The sequence below is a fragment of the Thamnophis sirtalis genome, unplaced genomic scaffold (assembly GCF_051295495.1).
Source record: "Thamnophis sirtalis isolate CommonGarterSnake01/CBP01778 unplaced genomic scaffold, rThaSir2_p1.2 scaffold_10, whole genome shotgun sequence".
Lineage (NCBI taxonomy): Eukaryota > Metazoa > Chordata > Lepidosauria > Squamata > Natricidae > Thamnophis > Thamnophis sirtalis.
The window spans coordinates 38,619,687-38,645,554 of record NW_028261390.1 but is presented as its reverse complement, the minus strand read 5'-3'; the positions used below and the strand labels follow the sequence as shown (position 1 = coordinate 38,645,554).

Here is a 25,868-nt window from a genome sequence, read left to right as displayed (position 1 = left end):
GGCTTTCCTAAAACCTGGGGAAGGAAAAAAAGGCCTTCCCCGACCTTCTGGAAGCCGTTTTCACCCTCCCTTAGACTGTTGAGCTGTTTTTCATGCTTCCTAGGCTTCAGGAAAGCATCCAGAGCTTGGGGAGAATGCAAAACAGGCCCAATGGGCCAACCAGAAGTTCAGAAACAAACTTTCAGTTGACCCATTGGGCCTGTTTTCACCATTTCTAGGCTCCAGAGGCTTTCCTGAAGCCTGGGGAGGGCGAAAAACAGCCAAACAGCCCAACCAAAAGTTTGAGAACAAACCTCTCCTGAAGCCTGGGAAAGGCGAAAATGTCCTACCCCAGCCCTCCAGAAGGCCGAAAATCAGCTGGCTGGTGTGCACATGCATGTTGGAGCTGAGGGCTGCCAAGGGCTGCTGTGCTGGCAAATATGACCCATAGGTTTGCCATCACCTCTAGGTAGTGTAAAACAAAGGTAAAACAATAAATAACAAGCTAATTATTAGTATTAAAACATCTCCCTAATTCACCAGTCCCTGGGTTGTCCAGGCATGATTGTTCACCCAGATTCCGACTGACTGTTCAGTTGGGTTCCAACTGACTACATCCATATTCACTCAAGTTCCAACTGATTGCTCACCCAGGTTTCTCCAGGCCTGATTTTTCACTGTTCCCCAGGCCTGACTGTTCAATCCAATTTTGAGGAACCTGTGATAAAACTAGTCTCCCTTCAGGGATGGGGGTGGTGGTGATATTTTATAATGCCACAGCAGAAAAGGCCCGGTATCTAGGATTCACCAAATGTAGCTATGTATAAATTATATAAATGCAGTCATATATAAGTTTGTATTGTTTTATGTTCATAATGATTGGAATTATGAAATCTTTCTTTTTAACCTGTTTTTTTAGGTTCTAACTCACAGTTGTCCTATAGTATTACTTCTGGAGATAGCCTAGGACAATTTAGTATTGACAAAAATGGTGTTCTAAGCATCAAGCAAACATTGGATCGTGAAAGCCAATCTTTCTATAGCCTGATTGTTCAAGTTAATGATATGGCTTCTCCTCCAGCCTTCAGATATACAAGCACAACACAAGTATCTATTATTCTTCTGGATGTCAATGACAATCCTCCCAGTTTTATCTCTCCAAGACTGACATACATTCCAGAGAATACGCCCATTGACACCATTATATTCAAAGCCCAAGCAACTGATCCAGATAGTGGTCCAAACAGCTATATTGAATATAATTTATTAAATCCTTCAGGAAACAAATTCAGTATTGGAACTATAGATGGAGAATTAAGGCTGATTGGAGAACTTGACAGAGAATCAGTTTCTAATTACACCTTGACTATAATTGCCACAGACAAAGGACAACCATTTCTCTCTTCATCTACAGATATAGTTGCAATAATCCTTGACATCAATGATAATAACCCTCTTTTTGCTCAAAAACTATACAAAGTTGAGATTGCAGAAAATACTCTGACGGGGACAGATGTAGTCCAAGTATTTGCTACAGATAATGATGATGGTTCCAATGGGCAAGTTCGTTATACTATAATCAGTGGAAATACAAATAGTGATTTTCGGATCGACTCTGTCACAGGAGTAATAACAATAGCAAAGCCTTTGGATCGAGAAAAAATAGCATCCTATTCATTAACAATCCAATCAACTGATCGTGGAAGTAGTCCCCGGATTGATACCACTATCGTCAGCATTTTTTTGTTGGATATTAATGATTACATTCCTACATTTGAGCTGTCTCCCTATACTGTAAATGTCCCAGAAAATCTAGAAACATTACCAAAGATCATTCTTCAGGTTAGTATATTTTAGCAAGGAATAATAATAAGATTTACTAAGATCTGAATGTGTATGTTATTGTACACACACACGTGCACACACACAAAAAAACCTGCATATAGCAGTGTCTAACTGACTTTGAGTTAACTTGAAAATGTCAAGCAAAATTTGACCCAGTTTGCTGAATTGTGTATCCATTTAACCAGCTGCTTTGTAGCATCTTCATATATCTGTATTGCTATTCTTGTTAGGATTCAGCAGCAAGTTGAGAAAAATTTTAAGTAGATAAAAATAATATTTAAATATGTGTAATTAATTGCACATATAATATATTTTCTTTTAAATCAATGTAAATACATATTTAATGGATAGATTTTTGTCAAATAAAAAATCATAAACATGAAAAAATGTTTGAATGTAGAGAAGATGAACAAAGCCATTATTTTCAAAGTAACATGCTTCATTGCTCCTATAGGTTGTGGCAAGGGATGATGATCAAGGACTAAATAGCAAACTAACCTATTTTATTATTTATGGAAATGAAAATGGTGCCTTTACTCTCTCAGCAAATGGAGAGCTCCACCTTGTACAGAGCTTAGACAGGGAAAAAAAGAAGGAATATATCATGTTGGTCACAGCTGTTGATTCAGGTAAGCAACTTATAAGCTTTTAACATTTTAATGGCATGAAAAGTTCAGTGAGCAAAGAATTATTCACTTGATTTTTTAAAATCTGCTACATTGTAGTATATGTAAGACTGGATGCATAATTTATTTTGTTTTATTTTCAAAGATCAATTTCTTTACTCAAGCATAAATGCAATGTGGGCCTAGTTCTGTCAAAGATAATTAAATGTATAGTGTTATAGTCATATTAACACTGTAAATATTGTTTCATACTTCCAAGTTTCCGGTACAGATGATGATCTGCATAATATATGTCTAAGCATGTACATTTGGTAGCTATTTGTTATGTTGATAAGATTCACAGGAAATTTTACTGGTATAAACTGCAGAAAAGTCTTCTCACAAATTGGTTGTTTCACAGAGCTCCATTCATGTGGTATGAAAGCTATTCATAAACATTGACTGGTAATCCTTGTTTTCATAAAAAAAATGAACTGAATATATATCTCTATCTATCTATTTATATAAATTTCTACTAATTAGTTTTAAGGTAAAAAACTTCTCCATTGTTTATGAAATAAGCTTTAGTATTTTTTTCTATTTTTGTGAAGATTATTGGAAGCTAAACAGCCAATTTACACCAAACTTGATTTTAGCTAAAATGCTAAGAAGGGATTTTGAAAGGAGAGAAAGGATAAGAATTTTAAGATGGGAAGAATCTGAAATTTGGCTGGATTAAGCAGGAACTGATGGAAGCCACATAAAAAAGTTGATTGAGACCAATTTTATATTTACAATGATACATTGATTCATTTTTCTTTTTATCCTTTTATCTCATGCAGTTTTTAGCCATATGAGTTGAACTTCAGAACTCTTTTAAACTTTAAACTTTGTTTTGGAGAAGTGTCTTTAAGGAAATATTGCAATTTCCTTGTATTCCAGAGAGTTCATTAGTTAATAGCAAAGCCCACAAAGTGGACCAGTGACGTGCGGTGAGGTTTATGACTGGTGACGCACTGACATCATCACCCAAGATGCTGAGGAACAGAAACATTTTACATTTACAAAATATAACAAAGACATTTCAGTACTCAACAGCATACAGATAGTCTGAGGTTACAACTGTTCATTTAGTGACTATTCAAAGTTACACCACTAAAAAGTGACTTAAGACTGTTTTTTATTTGTGACCATTGCAGTATCCCCATGGTCACATGATCAAAATTCAGATGATTGGCAACTGGTTCATATTTATGATGGTTGCAGTGTCCTGGAGTCATGTGATCACTTTGTGCAACCATCTGACATTTTGCAACCTTCTGACAGTAGACAAGCAAAGTCAATGGAGGAAGCCAGATTCACTTAACAACCGTGTTACTAACTTAAAACCTGCAGTGATTCACTTAACAACTACAACAAGAAAATTCGTAGAGTGGGGCAAAATTCACTTAACTATCTTACTGTGCAAAATTAAATTTTAGGTTTAATTGTGGTCATAGGTTCAGAACTACCTGTCTCCTATTAAAACACGACAAATGATCATCATGAAGGGAGGACTGTGACATCTTTGATCTTTTTGCAATTGCATAGAAAATGGCGAGAATTAATATTCTACTTCAGTTCTACTTGGAAATGAACAGTTATCAGTAATAAAGTTTAGCAGGGAATGGCATACACTATTGAAAACATATCGTCCCCTATAACCCTGGGTAGATGTTTTGGAATATATTTAAGGCAAGTTAAATATTAATAATTAATTTGATATATGTTGCCTGCACTGGATGTTTGCATAATGGAATGGAGGAGGAGGAGGAGGAGGAGAGATGAAAGGCAAGGAGGGAGGAGGAATTCCTACTCTTTCCCCCAGTATATCCCTCAGCAGTATGCTTAAAGCCCTCAATGGCAGGTAACTGTAGTTCACATCCAGGTCTGCTCAACCACCCAGCTTTGCACCCCAGGTATTATTTAGGTAGGGGTGGGTAGAAAACAATGAAGAATAAAGGTGTTCCTCCTGGAGCTTGGAGGAAGGGGAGCAGCCACCCCCGACTGTTACCAAAGGAACCTCAGGTGGTTAAAAGGGAATAAGCGCAGCCTTAGCTTAGCAGAAATGACTGGATTCTATTATTAGCCCACCTTGGATAATAAAAGGCTATTGCCATCCATGCTCCAGCAGGCGAGAAAGGGGGGGGGGTAACTTCCAACAAAATACAGCAATCAGAAAAAAGCACCTAGGGGCGAAGAAGCTTGTCCGGGGAGAGCCACGTGCTACTTTTGCCTTAGATTCATCTCCTCCACACACACACCTTTCTTCCTGGGCTCTCTCCCAGCTACCTCGCCACCTGCTTCTTTTCCCTTTGCCTTCCAGCCCACCAAGAAGCTCCAGATCTGAGCCAACCCACCATTGCAGCTTGGCCCGGGCCGCGGGGAATCCTCACTACAGAAAGCGCTTTCTTTCGCCTGCGGTGGAACTCAGGCGTTCTGTCATCTCCCCCAACACCCCACTGACTAACCCATCTATTTGTTGGAAGCTTTGGTAGACTCACATTCCCCCCCCCCCATCTTCCTCCTTTTGCAATTCATGGAAGGTTAACTCAACAGAGAAGACTCAATCCAAATGGCAACTGGCATTGCATTTATTAAAGAAAAAAGAAAAAAAGGAAATCTGAAGGAAAAGAGGGAGCATGGGGTGGGGATGGGGGGCATCAGAAACGGAGAAAGAGAGGAGGAAGAGCGGGCGCGACGCTGCAGCTTTAAACAGAATGGCAGAGTTGGAAGGGAAGGGAGCAATGACTTCACTGGACTCATCCCTTACTCTGCTGCTGCTGAGTCAAAGGAAGAATCAGCGCCCTCTACTATAAGGCAGGAGAACTGCATGCCTCACTTACCTCTGGACTTTTTAGGCTTTTAACCCTTGCTTAACTCTGCTCGAGCAATCACAAAACGCCTAAAAAGTCAGACTAGATGAAGCACGCAGTTCTCCTGCCTCATAGAAGAGGGCGCTTTTTTAGAGGCTTTTTTAAACAGTTAAGCAGAGACATCCACGGTGAGGCAGCAGCTAGCTAGCCTCACCTCAGCACTCGCCTTTTTCCTTTTACATTTTTTTTTTCTTTTCATGATGGGAGTGATGAGGCTGTGCCTCCCCTGCCTCATCTGACTGCACGTCACTGAAGTAGACAGTACACTGGCTTTTATTTTTTGGAATAATCATATGATTAATAAAAATGTTCTCCTTTGAATTTTATAATATATAGTCTTCTCGCTGCCTATTTCTAAGGCCATTCAAATGTTGTCAAAATCCATCAGTAGCCATATTTTTGAATCTGCTTCAGATCCAGAGATAAAGCTAACTAATTTTTTAATAGTTCTCTGAAGGATAAGAAGAAAAATGTAGTGTTTTCCTTCAACAGCTTTGTCAAAATTATACTCATTTAAACAATCACTGAACATAAATCAAGCCTTGAATATTACCTTAAAGAGTTTTATTACCTGTAAAAAATGTCATTTGGTTATTTTCAACACAGCAGTTAGATTTCCTTATATAGAGCCTGCTTCATACAGTATTTTGTTGTCTGCTTATTTTCTTTTTCTAAGAACATCTGTGATTGATATAGTAAAGTTGACATATGTGAATGTAAACATTCACATCAACATGTCATTTGATAACTAATTCTTAATGTGTATTATTTTCTGTTTGCTGAGATGACAAACATGAAATCAAATAAAGCAGATAGAGGAGATAAATGAGAATTAAAAATGAAAAGACATGTTAAGGCATGTTAATTTTATTTCGTTTCAGGGCTTTTCTCCTGCTTTTCAGTTAAAAAAACTCTCAGTGGATCACAGATAAAACTATCTGCAATTAATATGAATTCAGGGTTTTTTGTGTGTATGTGTCTGTGTAGAGGCAATTACACAAACTCTGTATTGCACAATTCTGCAAGTCTGTAAATCCACAATTTGCATTAATGCAAAGAGAATTTGGTTTTCAATCTGTTGCTCTTGCATATGGCTCCCCGTGACCCGTCAAAACCGCGGTCCACAAAAGCGCGCTCGCCGAAAGCGCGCATTTGACGTCATCACAGCGCGACGAAAAAAATTTAAAATTGAAATAAAAATAAAATTAAAGCAAGCCGATTCACATAAAGGTAAGGGTTAGGTTTAGGGTTAGGGTTAGGGTTAGGGTTAGGGTTAGGTTAAGGGTTAGGGTTAGGTTTAGAGCGTTAGGGTTACGTTTAGCGTTAGGTTAAGGGTTAGTGTTAGGTTTAGCGTTAGGTTAAAGGTTAGGTTTAGGGTTAGATTTAGGCTTAGGTTAAGGGTTAGGTTTAGGGCTAGGTTTAGGGTTACGTTTGGGGGGGTTAGGGTAAGGTTTTCGCTTTATTTTTACATTTATCGATCACAGCGCGATGTTTTCGTCGCACTGTGATGACGTCACGTACGCGCTTTCGTCGAGTTCGCTTTTGTCTACCGCGGTTTTGTGGTGGAACCATGGCTCCCTACATAGGAGGGTTATGAAGCAAATTCTGTCAGGTAATTGGCAAATTAATTTTGACCTAACAATTAAGTAAGCATTTTCAGCTTTTGCCAATAATTGCCATCATCTTGCTTCATGAATCCATAAACAAGGTAAGACTTAGATGCAGATCTGTCTTAAGTAGTCCAAGATTGTTTTGCAAAACTGTCTTCAGAGAATTATTGCTGATTTCCTTGGATTCAGAGACTGCTGTGGAAAACTTAGAAAGCAAACATGCAGGAATTTATAAGTGATTGAAAATGTGAGGTAATCTGTTTTCTCAATAAAGAGAATTGGCATTTCTTTAAAAAAAACTGCAGAGTTCTTGTCCTTATACTGCTCTTAATTATATTTTTGCTTTGTATATATAAATGCATGGCCGTGTGCACATGCCTTTACAGTGTGTACATATATTTGTACATTTCCTTTGTGATTTCAACTCATTTCAAGTTTGAAAAAGTTAACATGAATTGCTCCTGAGAATGGAGAGCTTAATCTGCAGTTAGTTTTCACTAAACATTAATGTCATAACAAGCTGAATCTCAGATGTGAGTGGTTTCTTAAGTCTGCCTCTAAAATTTATGTGGCTGAAATCAGCATGAGATGACTTTTCCCCATGGCTGTTAGTGGCTATGATTCATATAAGCTAGGAATGGGAAATGGGCAGGTTTCCAAATGTTACTGAATTGCAGATGAGGCAGGGATATTGGGCATTGTTGTTAATTTGGATGATCACAGATTGTTCGTCATTGACATAAGCCATTAATATGAAGACTAGAAACTGAAATCAAGTCATAGAATTAGCAAGGCCAAAAGCTTGGTATATGTCCATTTTGTTCATAATTAAAACACCACCCGTACTCTTTCATTTAACTCAAGTAAGCCACAAAGGAGAAATGTGATTTATAAAAAAGCATCAGCCACAAATTTTTTGAAGTACTGTTACAGCAATTAGAATGCAATTCCCCATTTCATTAAAAAAAATAATGAGTTCTGATTGCTCTCTAAATGTGCAACACTATTTAGAGTTGTACTGTTCTTCTGTTGGAGGTTGGGAGACAATAAGAAAAGAGAAGATTATCACAAGCTATACATTGAATTTGAAATTTAAAATATGGGAAAATACATAATGGTGGTTAAGAAAGGATCAACTTTTATCTTGACTTAAAATGTTGCCATTTTATTTTACTTTATTTATAACCTGTTGCTGCCCAACTCGCAATGATTTTGAAGAGTTTATAATTTGTTTAAAACAACAAATTAGAAGGGTAGAACGACAAAATTAGATGGGAACAAATGAAAATGAATTATTCAAAAATGAGGCTTCAAAGGACTAGGTGAATAGTCAAATCTTCAAGGAGCAGCAGGTTGGGGGCCTTCAGATCTTACGAGGGGGGGGACTTCATTCCAGAGTACAGGTTCTGATATACAGGAAGTGCACTTATTTAATTTTGTTTAATTGAAGAATTTAGAGTGCACTCCATCTGCCAGGTCAAATAAGTCAGGCAGATGCTGTGTGAATTAGGTGCTCCTTCAGGTAACCAGGCTCTATGCCATGTAAGACTTTATAGGTAATGACCAACACCTTGAATCATGCCTGAAAGCAAAGTGGCAACTGGTGCATATTAGAATGCACAGGTATTACATGGATATACCAAGGTAGGCCTATCCCTACCTGTTCCACTGCATTCTGAACCAATGAAGACATCTGGATGGTCTTCAAGAGCAGAGAGCCAAGTGTGAGATGACAAAAAAATGAATGACTATCAGAAGGAATTCCTGAACTAGGAAAGGGCAGAAGTGGTGCATCAGATAAAACTGCAAAGGCTTTCCTGTTTCCTCATTAAACAGATCTAGGAAAATCCTTCCTCCGCAAGTTCTATACCACCCTTGAATGAAAAAGTGCCGCCCCACCTAGGGTCAGAAATAAAATATAGGTTCTTTCTTTTTCTATTTCCATTTATTACTGTGAATTTTACATGAAACACAGTTAATGAACTGCTTCTTAATTTTTGTCTGTTATTTTTTTAAACTATGTTGCTAACTAGATCATATGGTTTCTAGGGTGACCTCAGTAACTTTTTACACTTATTGTTTGGTCTTTCTGTTTGCAATGCCTTTCACCCAAAACCATATTGTGCTTCTTTTGTCCTTCTATGAATAAGGGTGGGTTACATTTATAGTCAGCATGCTTTCCTGGTGTACTTTTGTAGGCTTAAAATAAATCCAAACCATACTGCTTCACGATCTTGATTTGTTACAGCTTACTTGGTTCCATTAAGGGGTTTGGCAAATTACACATTTCCAAAAAACGTGTTCTAATTTCCCCCCTTGTGCATTCCATGCTGTGGTCTTCAAATAACTATTCCTTTTAAAGGAATTCTGGTAAAATTAAAATGTTTGCATATTTCTTCTATGTGCTTTCCCTTGCATCATTCAGGGCTTTCTATTTTGTAAGTCTTACAACAAATAGCATTATTTGACTTAGTATCCATAACTTAAACTATGTCAGATTATAAATTTTATATTTGAGTTCTTGTTAAATATATTATAGAGTAACATATGATATCCTTTTCATAGCTTTCTATAGAGTAGTCCATTTATCCAAAATTTGGATCAATCAAAAAAGATATTAAAACAATTGAAATTGATTAGACCATTAAATTGTGTTTTCCGATATGGTTTGTTATATATATCTTAAGCCTACATTACTTGACATGAGATTTTGAAGGAAATACGATATTTAAAATAAAACCAGCTGACTCGTCAGATACTATGCTTATGGATTATATCATTAATATTTTGATGTCATCATCACTTCAGAGTTGGCAGTTTTTCAAAACATTACTCTTAAAGAGAAGACTAATGTTACAATTCCAGGCTTATTTGGGCCTAGCCCTTCAGTTTCATATTCTAGAAAAAGGAGTTCAAGCAGCCAGCAGAGAATCTTACCTTAATGTATTCACTCATCAACGAGAAACGGAGCTTATACTCATTTTGTAAGATTGTATATCCTAATCCTGTATTTCCTGATATTAGTATGTTGAAATTGCTGTGTGAACCTTGCTTCAGTGATCATTTTCTACTGTCATGGACTTGGCAGACTGTCTTTGTGGCATTTATGGCCATCTCCAGGGTCAAAGGCAAATGATGAAACTGTTGAATTCTATGGTTGTCTCTGCTTGTGGCTTTCTAAGAATGCTGAACCATAATTCCAAAGATCATTACTATTATGATGACTAGCCCTTCTCTGTGAACTCTGGCAAACTACAGTTTCTTACACAAAACACATTAAAACTAAGAAAACAGAATCTCCTAGAAGTCCAAATGACAGTCCTGCCTAATTAACAGAATTGAAGTTATCTGGAATTGGTGCCAGTTGTAGTCCATAACATGGAACAGTTATGAGCCAGTTGTGGGCATTTACCATGATGTCACAAAAGAAAGTTATATCATCCAGCATATTTTATTAAACCGAGAGATAGTTTTCAGGAAGGAAATGCCTCCTAGATAATTTTATTAACAATCCTTCCAAATAGATGAATTGTATCAAGGAATGGCTCCGCTATAAGGCAATTTTTCAGGGCCCTCCTTATATATACAACTAGACTTTCTCTGTATTTTTTGTTACTATTTACAATTCTAAATGATTTAATGAAAACAAAAGAAATGCTGCCTGGATGTTAAAAATATATGATTTGAGAACTTTCCTTGAATTTTATTGCATTTTAGCCACTAATTAAAACTGTTTTGACAAATATTACTTGCAACCATCTGCAAAACTTATTCAGCTTCAGGAGTGAAATATGTGCTTATTTTACTTATGCTTAAATATTTCACTAAATCATGATTGACTATATATGTTCAAAAGTGAAGAGAGGCATGGAAAATGTAGCATAGGACAGAACTTGAAACCAAATATGTTCAATAGATTTTGAATGTTCAAGTAATGTTTGGGCAGCAGGTCATTCCTTTGGAATATTGTGTTTTGTTTATGATTTGTTTTACAGCACAGCTAAACACACACTGTCAGATCTGTGTGTATACATATACACACACAAACCATGTTGCCTTAGAGGACAAATTCAGGAAAAAGAGAAAAGTTTGTTGTTTTCTGTATTCTTACTTCCATCAAGCCACATACTGAACTTTCTAATCCATTTCCTTTGCCTAAGAATAGAGAAATGACTTTACTAACATATTTTCTGCAATTTCTGAGCATAACTTTCCTTTCTTTGCCTTTGTCCATCCTGGGGTCATTAAATTCTAGCTTGGTTTTTACCGGCCAAATTGTACGAACAGTGCATGCAGCATTATGGTGTGAACAGTCTCAGGCAGCCAGTATCTATCGATTGAGATTGACCCGCCATTTTAAATTTCAGTGGCAAACATTTCACTTCCTAGTAAGGGTTTCAAAATTTTCCTGTGTGGTTTTCCTGTCAGAAAGGGATCTTATTTCTTAATTATTTTGGATTTTGAACATGGTAAATTGTGAAGTACTAAATATGATATAATAAAGATTGGGGTAGCCAGCAATAACATTGTCTCCTGCATAATTCCATCATTTTTATTTTTCTAGGAATTCCCAGCCTTACTGGTACAGGAACCATTTCTGTCAAAGTAGATGATGTCAACGACAATGTACCCAAGTTTGCCTTTAATATGTATTCTAAAACCATTCCAGAGGATGCACCTACTGGCTCAGATGTTTTGCTTGTAAATGCCTCAGATTCGGATGGCTCCGTGAACGCTGTCATCAGGTATGAATACTTATTTTGGTGGTTATCAGTGAGTTCCTTTAGAGTTTGTTTGTCCTTATTCTGGAACTGATTTAATAGAGGGGTCCTTGGTGCTGTTTGAGCTTGCTTGTTTTTTTTGCAGATGTTTCATTACCCTAACTAGGTAACATCATCAGTGCTACTGCTAGCCCTGATAATGTTACCTAAATAGGGTAATGAAACATCTGCAAGAAAACAAGCAAGCTCAGAGAGCACCAGGACCCCTCATTTCAATTTTGAGCTACAAATATTCTCTTTCATTGATTTAATAGAGCTGAAGATTTATATTTCACTAAACAGTTTCCTATACTTTTATCTGAACTAGACTGTTAAATATGCAAATGCATATTTCTAAATTTTAATACTTTTATAGTTCACAGCAATATACCAACATTACAAAATGGTGTGAGATATCAGCATGCCATATTAGTGTCATCTGTAGAGTTATGGAATTTACTCTATTTGTAGGTACTTAGGTGTACCATTTACTAGTATAATTACTGTACTAAGATAGCATCCTTTATAAGATGAACATAACTTTATTTTTGGAATGAAGTGGATAAAGCTTTTGCAAAGAATGTTCTTTTCTGCCTTAAAAACTAAATTGGCTTTTGATAAGAATGAAGTAGTTGTTTGGAAAAAAATTAGAAACCAAAGTTCCAAATGCTTGCAAAAATATAATTACCATGTACTAAAATTAGGTTCATACTTTTTACAAAAATATTTTTTCTTGATTTACAAGGTATTGTTCTGCATTTAGTGATGAATTAATGAATACCATTCTTCTACATTAAAATTGTGTTGACAATCATTAATGTATATTTTAAAATGATAAAGGACTAAAACAGTGTAAATAAGTTTCTATGGGCATGTAAAGTTTTATCCAATGGTAAATAAATTATAAATGAGTGATAAATAAGAATAGTGTAGCCAATACAGTACCACTTTCAGATCCACCTAACCCCTCATATCCCAACACCAATGAAATAACATTATAAAGTCTCACATGAGACCACAAAAATCGTATTCTCACTGAAATCTTCTGTGCTTTTGGTAGTTATTTGACTATTCTCACGAGAGTTTTGATAATACCCAATGTAATATCATTAAAATTTATGATGTTAGAAGGAATGCATATATACAAATGCATATATGAATGCATGCATGCCCAGAAAAAACTTGGCAACACCTGGATAAGAAACTATAAAGAGAATTTTTATTATTTTTGGTCATAATCTGTATATATTAATGGTTTCTGGATTTGTTGAAAACAACAGTTGTAGGTCAAAAAATAGTATTTTTCTTTCCAGAGATAGATTGTACAAAAAGAATTTGTTTTCAGCAAATTAGGAAAGATTTTTTTTCCTTGCCATTCAGAAAGCTTATTAGTAGCCAATATTGGTTCACCGACAAATGTGCGCTCGACAAAAGCGTGCTGATGAAACTGCGGTGAGAAAACCGCAAATTTGAAAGCGTGCCAACGAATGAGCGCAGAAGTGCGCTGACAACAGCGCCCCGACAAAAGCGCACCTTCAACAAACAAGTAATAACAACCGAATAACCCTAACCCTAACCCTAACCCTAACCCTAAACAGAACCCTGAACCCTTACCTTAACTGAAATCGTGCTTTTGTGGGCGTGGTTTTGTCAGCGCTTTGTTGTGGGCGCGTGTATGACATTGTGGTTTTTTTCACTGCAGTTTCATCAGCGCACTTTTGACGTGCGTGCATTTGTCGGGTCATGGCCAATATTAATGGGACATTATCAAGGCCTAATGTTTTTTACAATTTTTTCACATTTTTTTTTCTTTTGGAAATTAGAAAATTCCTATAATTTATTATTACCAGGAAATGAGGCAGGGTTACATAAAATTTAAGTAGCAGTAGCAGATTTAACATTTTCTCATTGGGGTTATGGGTTTTTAATAGAATGCAGAAAAGCTTCATGTTTGTTTCTAATAACTTTTGTCATTCAAGAAAACCAGAATAAGCTCCTTTCCATTTCAGCTTAATGTGAACATCAGCTTGTTGTTTTCCAAAAAACATGGAAATGGAATTTAAGATGCCTCATTCGCATTGAAGTGTACTTATTTATCAACTTCTCATTTATATGCTTTTGAACCAATGGTGAAATTCATTTTTTTTTTACTCTCGGTTCTGTGGGCGTGGCTTGGTGGGCATAGCAGGGGAAGGATATTTCAAAATCTCCATTCCCATCCCACTCTGGGGCCAGCCAGAGGTGGTATTTGCCGGTTCTGTGAACTACTCAAAATTTCCACTACCGGCTCTCCAGAACCTGCTGAATTTCATCCCTATTTTGAACTGCTAGATGATCAGGAACTTTGGCAAGTAATAGGAGCTTACCCCATGTATGGTGCTTGAGTCTTAAATCTAGACTGTAAGATTTCCTGTTGACAAGTTCAACATCTTTAACTACTGAGCCATTGGACCCCCTTTCAAAAATTCATACCAAACATTAATATCAGAGATTATATCTTGATTCTGTGGTCTACTCTTGTAGAATATCCAGAGTAATTCTTATTAGCATAGTTTGATCCAACTTTCCCTAAATTTGTGTCTTTCAAAAGTATTCCCAGTATTTCCATTCATTCCTAATTATTCCAATATATTGTGAATTGCACTTTAATATATCTGGAGGGCATCTGCTTGTGAAAAGATGCTTTATAGTTTATTGGATTAGTTCTTGAGACAGACATTTCTCAACATTACAATTACAAGGGGAATGCAACATATGGAAAAATAATATGTCAATTTCCATTGTTTCTGGACAGTCTGCAGAAGATAAGAGTACTCACTACTTTGGTAGTGAGACAATCAAGGAAGTCATGTTCCTTTAACATTTGGTCTGATCTAATAGCATTCATCTATTTCTGTACATCAGAAAAATTCTAAACAATCTTGAACAATAACTTTTGCAGTACAATATATTCTGCAGCTGGATCAAACCTATCAGTCTGAGGTAATTTTAGTCATTCTGGATGAAAAAAAGATTAGATCAAGATCAACATAAGGAATGATATTGTGAAATATTTAAGGAAGGAAGTATTGCTACTTATGGGAGGAAGCAGTGTGCTTCCTCCCATATTTGGGCATACCAGGGGTTGTGACACAACACACACACACACAAACACACACACACATACACACAGATATGTAGGCAATATCTAGATTGCATAGCATTGTAAGGTATTAATTATTTAAAGAATTAAATATTTACTATCTTCATAGATCAGTATAAGGGTGGAGTACTATCAATTAAAAATAATAGATCATACATCATAATCTAAACAATGGAGACATATAAACAAATAATATATGAACAAATATATGAATTAAAACAGAAAGTATATATAACAAACAAGACTCTAAAAGACTCTAAAAGGACAATTAGATAGATGTTGTTGTTAATCGTGAAGTTGTGTCCGTCCCATCACAAACCAATGGACGTTTTTTCTGAGCCTTCCTGTCCTCTACTATCCTCTGGAGTCCATTTAAGCACATGCCTACTGGTTCTGTGACTCCTTCCAGCCACCTCATTCTCTGTCGTCCCCTTCATCTTTTGCCCACAGTCTTTCCCAGCTTTAACCTCTTCTCCAGTGAGTCCTTCCTTCTTATTAGGTGGCCAAAGTATTTGAGTTTCATCTTCAGAATCTGGCCTTCCAAAGAGCAGTCAGGTTAATCTCCTCTAGGACTGACTGGTTTGATCATCTTGCAGTCCAAGACACTCACAAGAATCTTCTCCAGCACCATAGTTCAAAGGCCTCAATTCTTTGGCGCTCAGCCTTCCTTATTGTCCAACATTCACAACCATACATTGCAACTAGGAAAACCATAGCTTTGATTATATGCACTGTGTAGGAGAGCATAACTATTAGTATGTGGAAGACTATACCTGTAAAATTATAGAGCACTCTGGTATGAAAAACTAGATGGCCATTAAGTCTAGTTTATGGCACAGGTCATTATCCAACAAATTTTAAACACTGCTGTATAGAATCTGGTAATGCTGTATATTGTCACAGAATTGGTATGTGAAAGCAGCAGAGGAGTGTAGAATTTTTCTGTATTCCCTTGATATTTATGCAGTCATGTTGAGATAAGGCTTGTACAAATGCGTCCATTATATAGGCAACGGAGAAGATCGGCAGATCATACAATGTATTCAAATATGAATTATAAAGCCATATATTTCATAACCCAATAAATATGGAAAATGTTTCTTTTTTGAATTTATGCAGCTATAGTCTCAGTGGTGGAAATTCGCAATTCACAATCAACCCTTCCACTGGACAGATCATTACAAGTGCTTTGTTGGACAGAGAGGCTAAAGAGAATTACACTTTGATCATTGTAGCCAAGGATGGTGGCATTCCAGCTGCTCTTTCCAGTTCAGCAAGTGTTCTTGTCACAATTGCAGATGCCAATGACAATCCCCCTAAATTTCAGCATCATCCTTACGTCACTCATATACCCTCACCAACAAGTACAGGTAAGAGAGGATATTCAAGCATTTACTTCAATAGTGGGTTTCAAATTTTTTTAGAACCTCTTCTGTAGGTGTGGCCTGTTTTGTGGGAGTGGCTTTGAAGTCATGTGACTGGGTGGTAGTGGAGTATGTGGCCGGGTGGGCATGGCCAACTTGGAAAATGTGATGAAACTCACTTAATGACGCTCTTGCTTAGCAACCAAAATTTTGGGCTCAATTGTGGTCATAAGTTCTCTTTCTTTTTTTCTTCTTTCTTTCTTTCTTTCTTTCTTTCTTTCTTTCTTTCTTTCTTTCTTTCTTTCTTTCTTTCTTTTATCTCTCTCTTCCACTTTCTCTTTCTTTCTCTTTCTTTTTTCTTTCTGTCTCTCTCTGTGTCTGTATGTCTCTCTCTCTTTGTGGCTCTTTGTCTCTCCCTCCCTCTCTGTCTCTCTCTGTCATTCTCTCTGTGTGTCTGTCTGTCTGTCTGTCTCTCTCTCTCTGTCTCTCTCTCTCCTCCCTTCCTCTCTCTCTGTCACTATGTGTGTGTATGTGTGTGTCTCTCTCACTCATTCACTTAATCAGTCTCTGTGTGTGTCTCTCTCTCTGTCTCTCTCTGCCTGTCTGTCTCTCCCTCCTCCTCCCACTCTCTGTCTGTCTCTCTCTCTCTCTGTGTGTGTCTGTCAATCTCTCTCTGATTTCCTCCCTCCCTCTCTCTGTCACTCTCTGTGCCTCTCTCTGTCTGTATGTCTGTCTCTGTCTGTCTATCTTACTCACACACACACACACTGTGATCACCTTGTTGAGTGTTCCAATCACATTTGAAACACTCAATAACTAGCCTGCATTTATGGTTTTTTGCAGCATTCTGCAGTTATAGAACCAAAGTATATGGTTAAAAGTACCTGGCAGTGGCGTTTTTCCCTGGGGGGCTCCGCAGAACATCCCAAGATTTTGGAGGGAAGCTTACAGCCCGGAGCAGGACCAAAGCCCCTCTACCAACTGGCCCTTCCTCTCTCGGAAGGCTTCCTCGGAAGGCTTCCTCGGGAAGCTTCTGCAGAAGCCCGGGCGAGTAAGATGCTTAAGCTCCCACCACCCCCATGCCCATGCTATAAGTGAGCCCAGGATCCTTGCAAGGCCACAAAAAGTCACTGGCCTATAGTGCAGGGCCGTGGCAGGCCGCTCCACCTGTCCTGCCGCCGCCCCCCGGCCCATGCTTAGTTGCTGCTTACTTACCTCCTCGGCAGGCAGCAATGGAGAGCCAAGCAGGAAAAAAGGTAAGTGGGTTTAGATAGGGCTCTTAGAGGCGGGTGGGGCGATTGGTGAACCAGCCAATCAGTGAGAGGTGGGCGGGGCAAGCGTGGTGCAGACGGGTGGGGGGAGAGAGCTGGAACCAGTTTTAAATGACCCAGTAGATTTGTGGAACCTCTTCTATAGAACCTGTTAGAACCAGCAGGAACCCACCTCTGATCTACTCCTAAGAGATAATAAGGAAAACAAGTTAATGTAATTAAGCCAGTCCCTGAGTATTTCACATACAATAATCTTAACATTTAAAAGATTGGTAAGCATAAAAGATTTATGTTGGTATCTATAAACACATAAAGAAATGCCTCTAATGTCCTAAGTTCACTGCAAACTTAATTTTTGTAGTCGACCAACTTCAAGAAGAGACTGTAAACAATTTAGATTACCTAAAACACTTTTTAAAATGCATCATATATTGTAAGTTACATGGGCAAAAATAATGAAATTTTCATGTAGAGATTCTATAATTTGAAATCAGTAATATAACTAGAGAAGTAGAATAATATTTTATTCTTTTATTTTAATATTTTTTCAATTTCTGTTTATTAATACTCTTTGTATTTACATGTAATTAAGATAGCATTTTTGATTTATGTACACTAGATAAATTGTAAATGTCTTACTCAATGTAATTATAATCACTTATTTCATATGAAAAGGATCAGAATTCACTTGTAATAAACATGTCACTATGTGCTACAATATATATTTATTGGAGCAAAATTTTGCAATAAAAATTTTATTTATTTATTTATTTATTTATTAAATCGATTTATAGGACTCTGGGTGGCTTACATCGAAGAAAGAAGAATAATTTAAAAAATGACAATAAAAACATGTTAAAAACAACACACATACATTCGTTACGATCAGGGCTGGACCTCAACAATGAGGTCAACAGCCCCAGGCCTGCCGGAATAGTCAGGTTTTAACAGCTTTTCTGAAGGCCATGAGAGTGGGCAAGGTCCGGATTTCTGGGGGTAGCTCGTTCCAAAGGGTCGGAGCAGCCACAGAGAAGGCTCTCCTCTGGGGAGCCGCCAGCCGGCATTGTCTGGCTGATGGCATCTGAAGGAGGCCCACCCTGTGGGATCTCACCGGCCGTTGGGAGGAATGTGGCAGTAGGTGGTCTCAGAGGTATGCTGGCTCTAAGCCATGTAGGGCTTTAAAGGTAATAACCAACACCTTGAACTGCATCTAGAGACCAATTGGTAGCCAGTGCAGCTCCCGGAGGATCAGTGTGACATGGGTGTACCTAGGTACACCAAATATCGCTTACGCGGCTGCACTCTGGACTAGTTGCCCCATGTAGAGCGTGTTGCAGTAATCCAGCCTTGAGGTGACTAGGGCGTGAGTGACCATTTGGAGTGCCTCCCGATCCAAGTAGGGCCGCAATTGATGCACCAGGCGAACCTGGGCAAAGGCCCCCCTGATCACAGCTGACAAATGATGTTCCAGTGTCAGCTGTGAATCCAGGAGGACTCCCAAATTGCGGGCCCTCTCTGAGGGGTGTAAGTTTTCACCCCCCAGGATCAAGGATGGACTGTCTGGACTGTCCTTCGGGGGCATCATCCACAGCCACTCAGTCTTGTCGGGATTGAGTATGAGTTTGTTTACCCCCATCCAGATCCTGACAGCTTCCAGGCATTGGCACATCACATCCGCCGCTACACTGTGCTGGCACAGGGCACAGAGGTACAATTGTGTATCATCAGCATATTGATGATACTTAACCCCGTGCTGTCGAATGATCTTGCCCAGCGGCTTCATGTAGATGTTAAATAGGAGGGGGGACAAGACCGAGCCCTGCAGCACACCACATTTAAGGGGCCTAGGGGTCGACCTGTGTCCCCCAACCAACACCGACTGCAACCTGTCAGAGAGGTAAGAGGAGAACCACCGTAAAACGGTGCCTCTCACTCCCACCTCCTCCAACCGTCGCAGAAGGATACCATGGTCGATGGTATCGAAGGCCGCTGAGAGGTCAAGAAGCACTAGGATAGAGGAATGTCCTCTATCCCTGGCCCGCCAGAGATCATCAGTCAGTGCGACCAAAGCGGTTTCTGTGCTGTACCCAGGCCTGAAACCAGACTGAAAGGAGTCTAGATAATCTGCTTCATTCAAGTTCCGTCGGAGTTGAAGCGCCACCACCTTCTCAACAACCTTTCCCAAAAAAGGAAGGTTGGAGACAAGACGATAGTTCTTAAGAATAGCTGGGTCCAGAGAAGGCTTCTTAAGAAGGGGCCTTACCACTGCTTCCTTTAACGGCTGCGAGAAAGACCCCTCCTGTAAAGATGCATTCGTAATCCTCTGGAGCCAGCCTCGTGTTACCTCCCTGGTGGTCGAGACCAGCCAGGAGGGGCACGGGTCCAGTAAAATTTTTAATTTTAAAAATTAAATTAAAACCTCTTTAAAATTGTTTCATAGTTCTGATTCTCAAAATACATTTTAGTGAATAGGTTTAATTTTCAGTGAAGTTTAATTTTAGTGAATAAGTTTAATTTTCATGAAAAATTGTGACCAAAAATGGTTAAAAGTAATGCTGTCAAAGGCATTTCAAATTGCAACCGTTTGTTTCCTAGGGGAAACAAAGTTATATTCTTCATAAAGCAATCTGTGGTTGAAATAAAATAACTTAAGAGACAGTTAAGCTAGTACAAAAGTTTTTGAAATACCACAAAATATCTGCATGTGCTTATAACTGGCAGCTGAATATAAAAGCTTACTCAAAATTCAGTGCCATTGTGTTTGCTGCCATGAAAGTTGGGGCTTTTTTTTTTTAACAAAAACATTTACCAATAACTTTTTTCACCTATAACTTTTTTTTATTCATGTTTGTTGTTGGGAGTAAGGGATGATTCAATGTTATTCATTGAAGAACGATTGCAGGAAGTGGGTATGTCTAGTTTAATAGAAAGAAGGACTAGGGGAGACATGATAGCAGTGTTCCAATATCTCAGGGGTTGCCACAAAGAAGAGGGAGTCCAACTATTCTCCAAGGCACCTGAGAGTAGAACAAGAAGCAATGGGTGGAAACTAATCAAGGACAGAAGCAACTTAGAACTGAGGAGAAATTTCCTGACAGTTAGAACAATTAATCAGTGGAGCAGCTTGCCTCCAGAAGTTGTGAATGCCCCAACACTGGAAGTCTTTAAGAAGATGTTGGATAGCCATTTGTCTGGAATGGTATAGGGTTTCCTGCCTAGGCAGCAAGTTGGACTAGAAGACCTCAGAGTTGGTCCCTTCCAACTCTGCTGCTGTATTGTATTGTAAAGCATAACATTTCTAGACTGAATAAGTTACTGAAGTTCATTGTTACAGCGCTGATACGAACTTTTTAATTGTACTTTGCAGGTACTTTTGTATTTGCAGTGACAGTGACAGATGCTGATGCAGGCCCTAATGCTAAGCTTCACTATTCCCTTTCGGGAAAGAATTCTGAAAAGTTCCACATTGATCCATCTAGAGGAGCAATTATGGTGGCTGACAGACTTTCTGGAACATCTGAAATTACCTTTACTGTGAACGTCAATGATTGTGGCTTGCTTCCAAAGACTGATTCCACAACTGTGACTGTAAGATTTGTAAACAGAGCTGATTTTCCACAAGTGCATACTAAACAGCACAAATTCATGTTTCCTGAAAACCAAGCAGTTGGCACTTTCATCACTTCTGTTTCTGGAGTGTCATCGAGAGGTGATTCTTTGTCCTACTATATCGCTAGTGGTAACCTTGGAGGTACCTTTCAAATTGACCAATTAACAGGGCAATTGTCAATCAGTCAGCCTTTAGATTATGAAGCTGTACAGAAATACATTGTCTGGATTGAGGCTAGGGATATGGGCTTCCCACCATTCTCTTCTTATTTGAAACTGGAAATAACAGTGATAGATATAAATGATAATGCACCATTATTTGAACAGGATCCATTCTTTGTTGAAGTAATGGAAAACCTTTCACCTTCTAAAATAATTACTGTAGCTGCAGTGGACAAGGATAATGGGCCAAATGGACAGTTAAGTTATGAAATAATTAATGGTAATATAGAGAACAGCTTCACTATTCATCATACAACTGGCGAAATTGGAAGTGTCAGACCTTTAGACAGGGAACGAGTAGGCCAATATACTCTAACTGTAAAAGCTTCAGATAGAGGTACTCCTACACAAAGTGCAATTGTCCAAGTGCTTATCAATGTATTAGATGAAAATGATAATGCACCAAAATTTTCTCATATATTTAGTGCTCTTGTACCTGAAAATGCACCCCTGGGTTACACTGTCACACGAGTCACAACATCAGATGAAGATACTGGAATAAATGCAATCAGCAGATATTCAATAAGGAGTACAAATATACCATTTGTTATAAATCCTAACACAGGAGATATAACAGTTAGCAGGGTTCTAAATAGAGAAGATACAGATCGCTACAGGATTCGAGTTTCAGCACATGACTCCGGATGGACTGTTAGCACAGATGTGACCATATTTGTGACAGACATCAATGACAATTCTCCACGATTTACAAAACCGTCTTACTACTGTGATTACCCTGAAAGTAATGAAGTTGGATCCAGAGTGACCCAAATATCTGCCACAGATCCAGATGAGGGAGCTAATGGACAAGTCTTCTATTTCATCAAATCTCAGTCAGAGTTTTTCAGAATTAATGCATCTACAGGGGAGATTTTCAGTAAGCAGCCTTTAAAGTTCCAAAACTCCAGTGCTTCTAACCAAGGTAATCTTAATAGACACAGCTTTATAGTTATTTCCTCAGATCGAGGCAGCCCCGGATTGATGAGTGAGACTACGGTCACAATAAATGTTGTAGATAGCAATGACAATGCACCCCAGTTTGTCTTCAATCAATATTTTACACCTGTTACTAAAAATGTGGCCATTGGGACAAAACTAATTAAAGTAACTGCAGTTGATTCTAAAGACTTTGGTCTGAATGCAAAAATTGAATACAGTATTTCAAATAAAAACTCTACAGATAAATTTATTTTAGATAGTAAGACTGGATGGATTTCAGTAGCATCTTCACTGATGAATGAGATGAATAAAAACTTTCTAATAAAAATAAAAGCCAAAGACAAAGGTAATCCCCCTCTCTCATCAGAAGTGCCAGTACAAATAGCAGTAACAGAGGAAAATTACTATACACCTGAGTTTTCTGAAAGACATTTAAGTATTACTGTTCCTGAAAGTCATGCTGTTGGAGCGATTCTCAGGACCATGTCAGCTGGGGACAAAGATGCTGCTATGAATGGAGTAATCCAATATAATATTTCTTCTGGAAATGAGGCTGGATGCTTTGCAATTAATTCATCTACTGGTGCATTATACCTTACAAAGTCCCTTGATTATGAGTTATGCCAAAAGCATGAGATTACTGTAAGTGCTATAGATGGTGGGTGGGTTGCTAGAACTGGATACTGTAGCATCATTGTGAATGTTATTGATGTGAATGATAATTCTCCAACTTTTAGCCCAGAAGAGTATTTTCCCAGTGTTTTAGAAAATGCTCCTAGTGGAACAACTGTTATTCATCTCAATGCAACTGATATTGATTCTGGACATAATGCTGTCATTGCCTATGCAGTTCAGTCTTCAGACAGTGACTTGTTTGTTATCGATCCTAACACTGGAATTCTAACCACTCAAGGCTTCCTAGATTACGAAACCAAGCAGAACTATCATTTAACTATAAAAGCCTTTAATGTTCCTGATGAGGACAAATGTAGCTTTGCTAATGTCAACATATATTTAAGAGGAACAAATGAATACGTGCCACGATTTGTATCTAAGCTTTACTATTTTGAGATTTCTGAAGCTGCTTCTAAAGGAACTGTTGTAGGAGAAATTTTTGCAAGTGATCGTGATTCAGGGATTGATGGAGATGTCCACTACTTAATATTTGGTAGTAGTAGAAAAAAAGGTTTTCGAATTGATGACAATAGTGGGCAGATTTATGTCACAGGTCCTCTTGATAGAGAAAAGGAAGAACGGATCTCTCTGAAAGTGCTTGCAAAAAATGCTGGGAGCATCCATGGTGCAGATATAGATGAAGTGGTTGTGAATATCACAATATTAGATGCCAATGATCCTCCCATCTTCAACTTGGAGTTCTACAATGTCCGAATCAGTGAAGGTGTTCCTGTTGGGACCCATGTCACATTTGTAAGTGCCTTTGACTCTGATTCTCTCCCTAGCTGGAACAGGTTCTCCTATTTTATTGGTAATGGAAACAACAATGGTGCCTTTTCGATTAACCCACAGACAGGACAAGTTACAGTGATTGCAGAGCTTGATCGAGAAGTCTTGCCCATTTACAATCTCTCTATATTAGCAATCGATTCAGGAAGCCCACCAGCAACAGGCAGTGCCTCTTTATTAGTAACTTTGGAAGATATCAATGACAACGGTCCCATTCTCTCTGCCACTGAAGGAGAAATAATGGAAAACAATCGGGCAGGGACATTTGTGATGACACTTCAGTCCATTGACCCTGATCTTGCTCCAAATCAAGGTCCTTTTTCTTATTATTTGCTTAGCAGTGGTACAGCAACCAATTATTTTAGTCTCAGTACTGCTGGAGTTTTAACTACAACTAGAGAAATTGATAGAGAACAAATCAGTGACTTCTATTTGTCAGTAATTACAAGAGACTCAGGCATTCCTCAGATGTCTTCCACAGGAACAGTTTATATAAAGGTAATTGACAAAAATGATAACCCATCACATCCTAGAACAGTAGAAATCTTTGTTCACTATTATGGAAATATATTTCCTGGAGGAATGTTAGGCAGTGTAAAACCTCAAGATCCTGATATTTTAGATACCTTTCAATGTTCCCTTACATCAGGAGTTACAAGCCTCTTCAATATTCCACCAAATACTTGTGACTTGAATTCCCTGGCAAGATCAACGGATGGAACATTTGACCTGACAGTTTTAAGCAATGATGGCTTGCACAACTCAGTTACTAATGTCATTAGAGTTTTCTTTTCAGGATTCAATAATGCCACACTTGATAACAGCATTCTTCTTCATCTTAGTGTGCCATCCTTGAAAGAATTTTTGACTAATCATTATCTTCATTTTCTACGGATTGCCAACTCCCAGTTAACTGGACTAGGAACTACAGTACAACTCTATGGGATATTTGAGGACAACAATCAAACTTTTTTGATGGCAGCAGTGAAGCGGAACAACTACCAGTATGTTAATCCTGGTAGTGTGACTACTTTCTTTGAAAGTATTAAGGAAATTATCTTTCGACAAAGTGGTGTGAAAATACAATCTGTGGATCATGATTCTTGCTTACAAAATCCTTGTCAAAATGGAGGCAGCTGCTTGAGGAAACTGGCTGTGAATCCTAAATTAAGAAGCTATGACAGTGTGCCAGTCATTATCATGGCAAATGAACCTCTTCAGCCTTTTACCTGCAGATGCATGCCAGGATATGATGGAGCACTATGCCAAACCGATGTCGATGAATGCTTCCCATCTCCTTGCCATAATGGTGGAACGTGCCATAATCTGGTAGGAGGATTCTCTTGCAGTTGTCCCAATGGTTTTACTGGAATAGCCTGTGAGAGAGATGTAAATGAATGCCTGTCCAACCCTTGTAAAAATGGTGCCTTCTGCCAGAACCTCCCAGGAAACTTCAACTGCATTTGCAAACCTGGTTATACAGGTAAGATATTGTTTCTGCATGTGCAGTTTCTATTAACTGAAAATAGAAATATGGCATCTATGGGCTTAATTTGTTTGTTGTAACTTTTCATTCTGATTCTGTTGAAGATAGTTGGGCTATACATCTAACGTTATTATAACTTAAGAAATCAGCATTAATGCTGTCAACATTAATAATATGAATTTTATTCTTTCCTGACTAGTCTCTCATTTGCATAGATAGAAAGTATGCAAACGAAAAGAAACAAATCTGTTTCTTAAGTGTTTCATAATAAGCAAACAAATCTTTCTTCTTAAATATATAATTTAAAGGAAACTACATAGGTCATGGAGAACGATAGCATTGTCTAACCCTTTCTCTTATATTTAGCTTTCCATAGGCATATATATATGTATACACATACATATACACACATGCACACACACATACATATACACACACACACATACACTATACTAAGAACAATTCCATCAAATGTGTCCCCCCAATGAAATTTAAATGTAGTTTTATAACATCATATTGTTATGCATATTTGAAAAATAAACTGTAGCCCTTGGAGACTTCCTTTAGAGATTGGAGTTCTGAGATGTGCCAGAAAATAGCTTCAGCCCTGGCAAAGTTCCACTCTGTCTATCTGATAACTCTGCTGAATAATCAGGA

General features: G+C 38.1%; 1 protein-coding gene across 1 annotated transcript in view; it reads left to right on the top strand.

The window, feature by feature from the left end:
* Positions 1-25,868, top strand: part of FAT4 (FAT atypical cadherin 4) — a 137,735-nt gene that overhangs the window by 89,129 nt on the left and 22,738 nt on the right. The window contains exons 5-9 of the mRNA XM_014055687.2: positions 899-1,821; positions 2,279-2,453; positions 11,519-11,699; positions 15,976-16,226; positions 20,859-25,208. Coding sequence (XP_013911162.2) covers positions 899-1,821; positions 2,279-2,453; positions 11,519-11,699; positions 15,976-16,226; positions 20,859-25,208 — 5,880 coding nt within the window. The remainder of the gene's footprint in view (positions 1-898; positions 1,822-2,278; positions 2,454-11,518; positions 11,700-15,975; positions 16,227-20,858; positions 25,209-25,868) is intronic.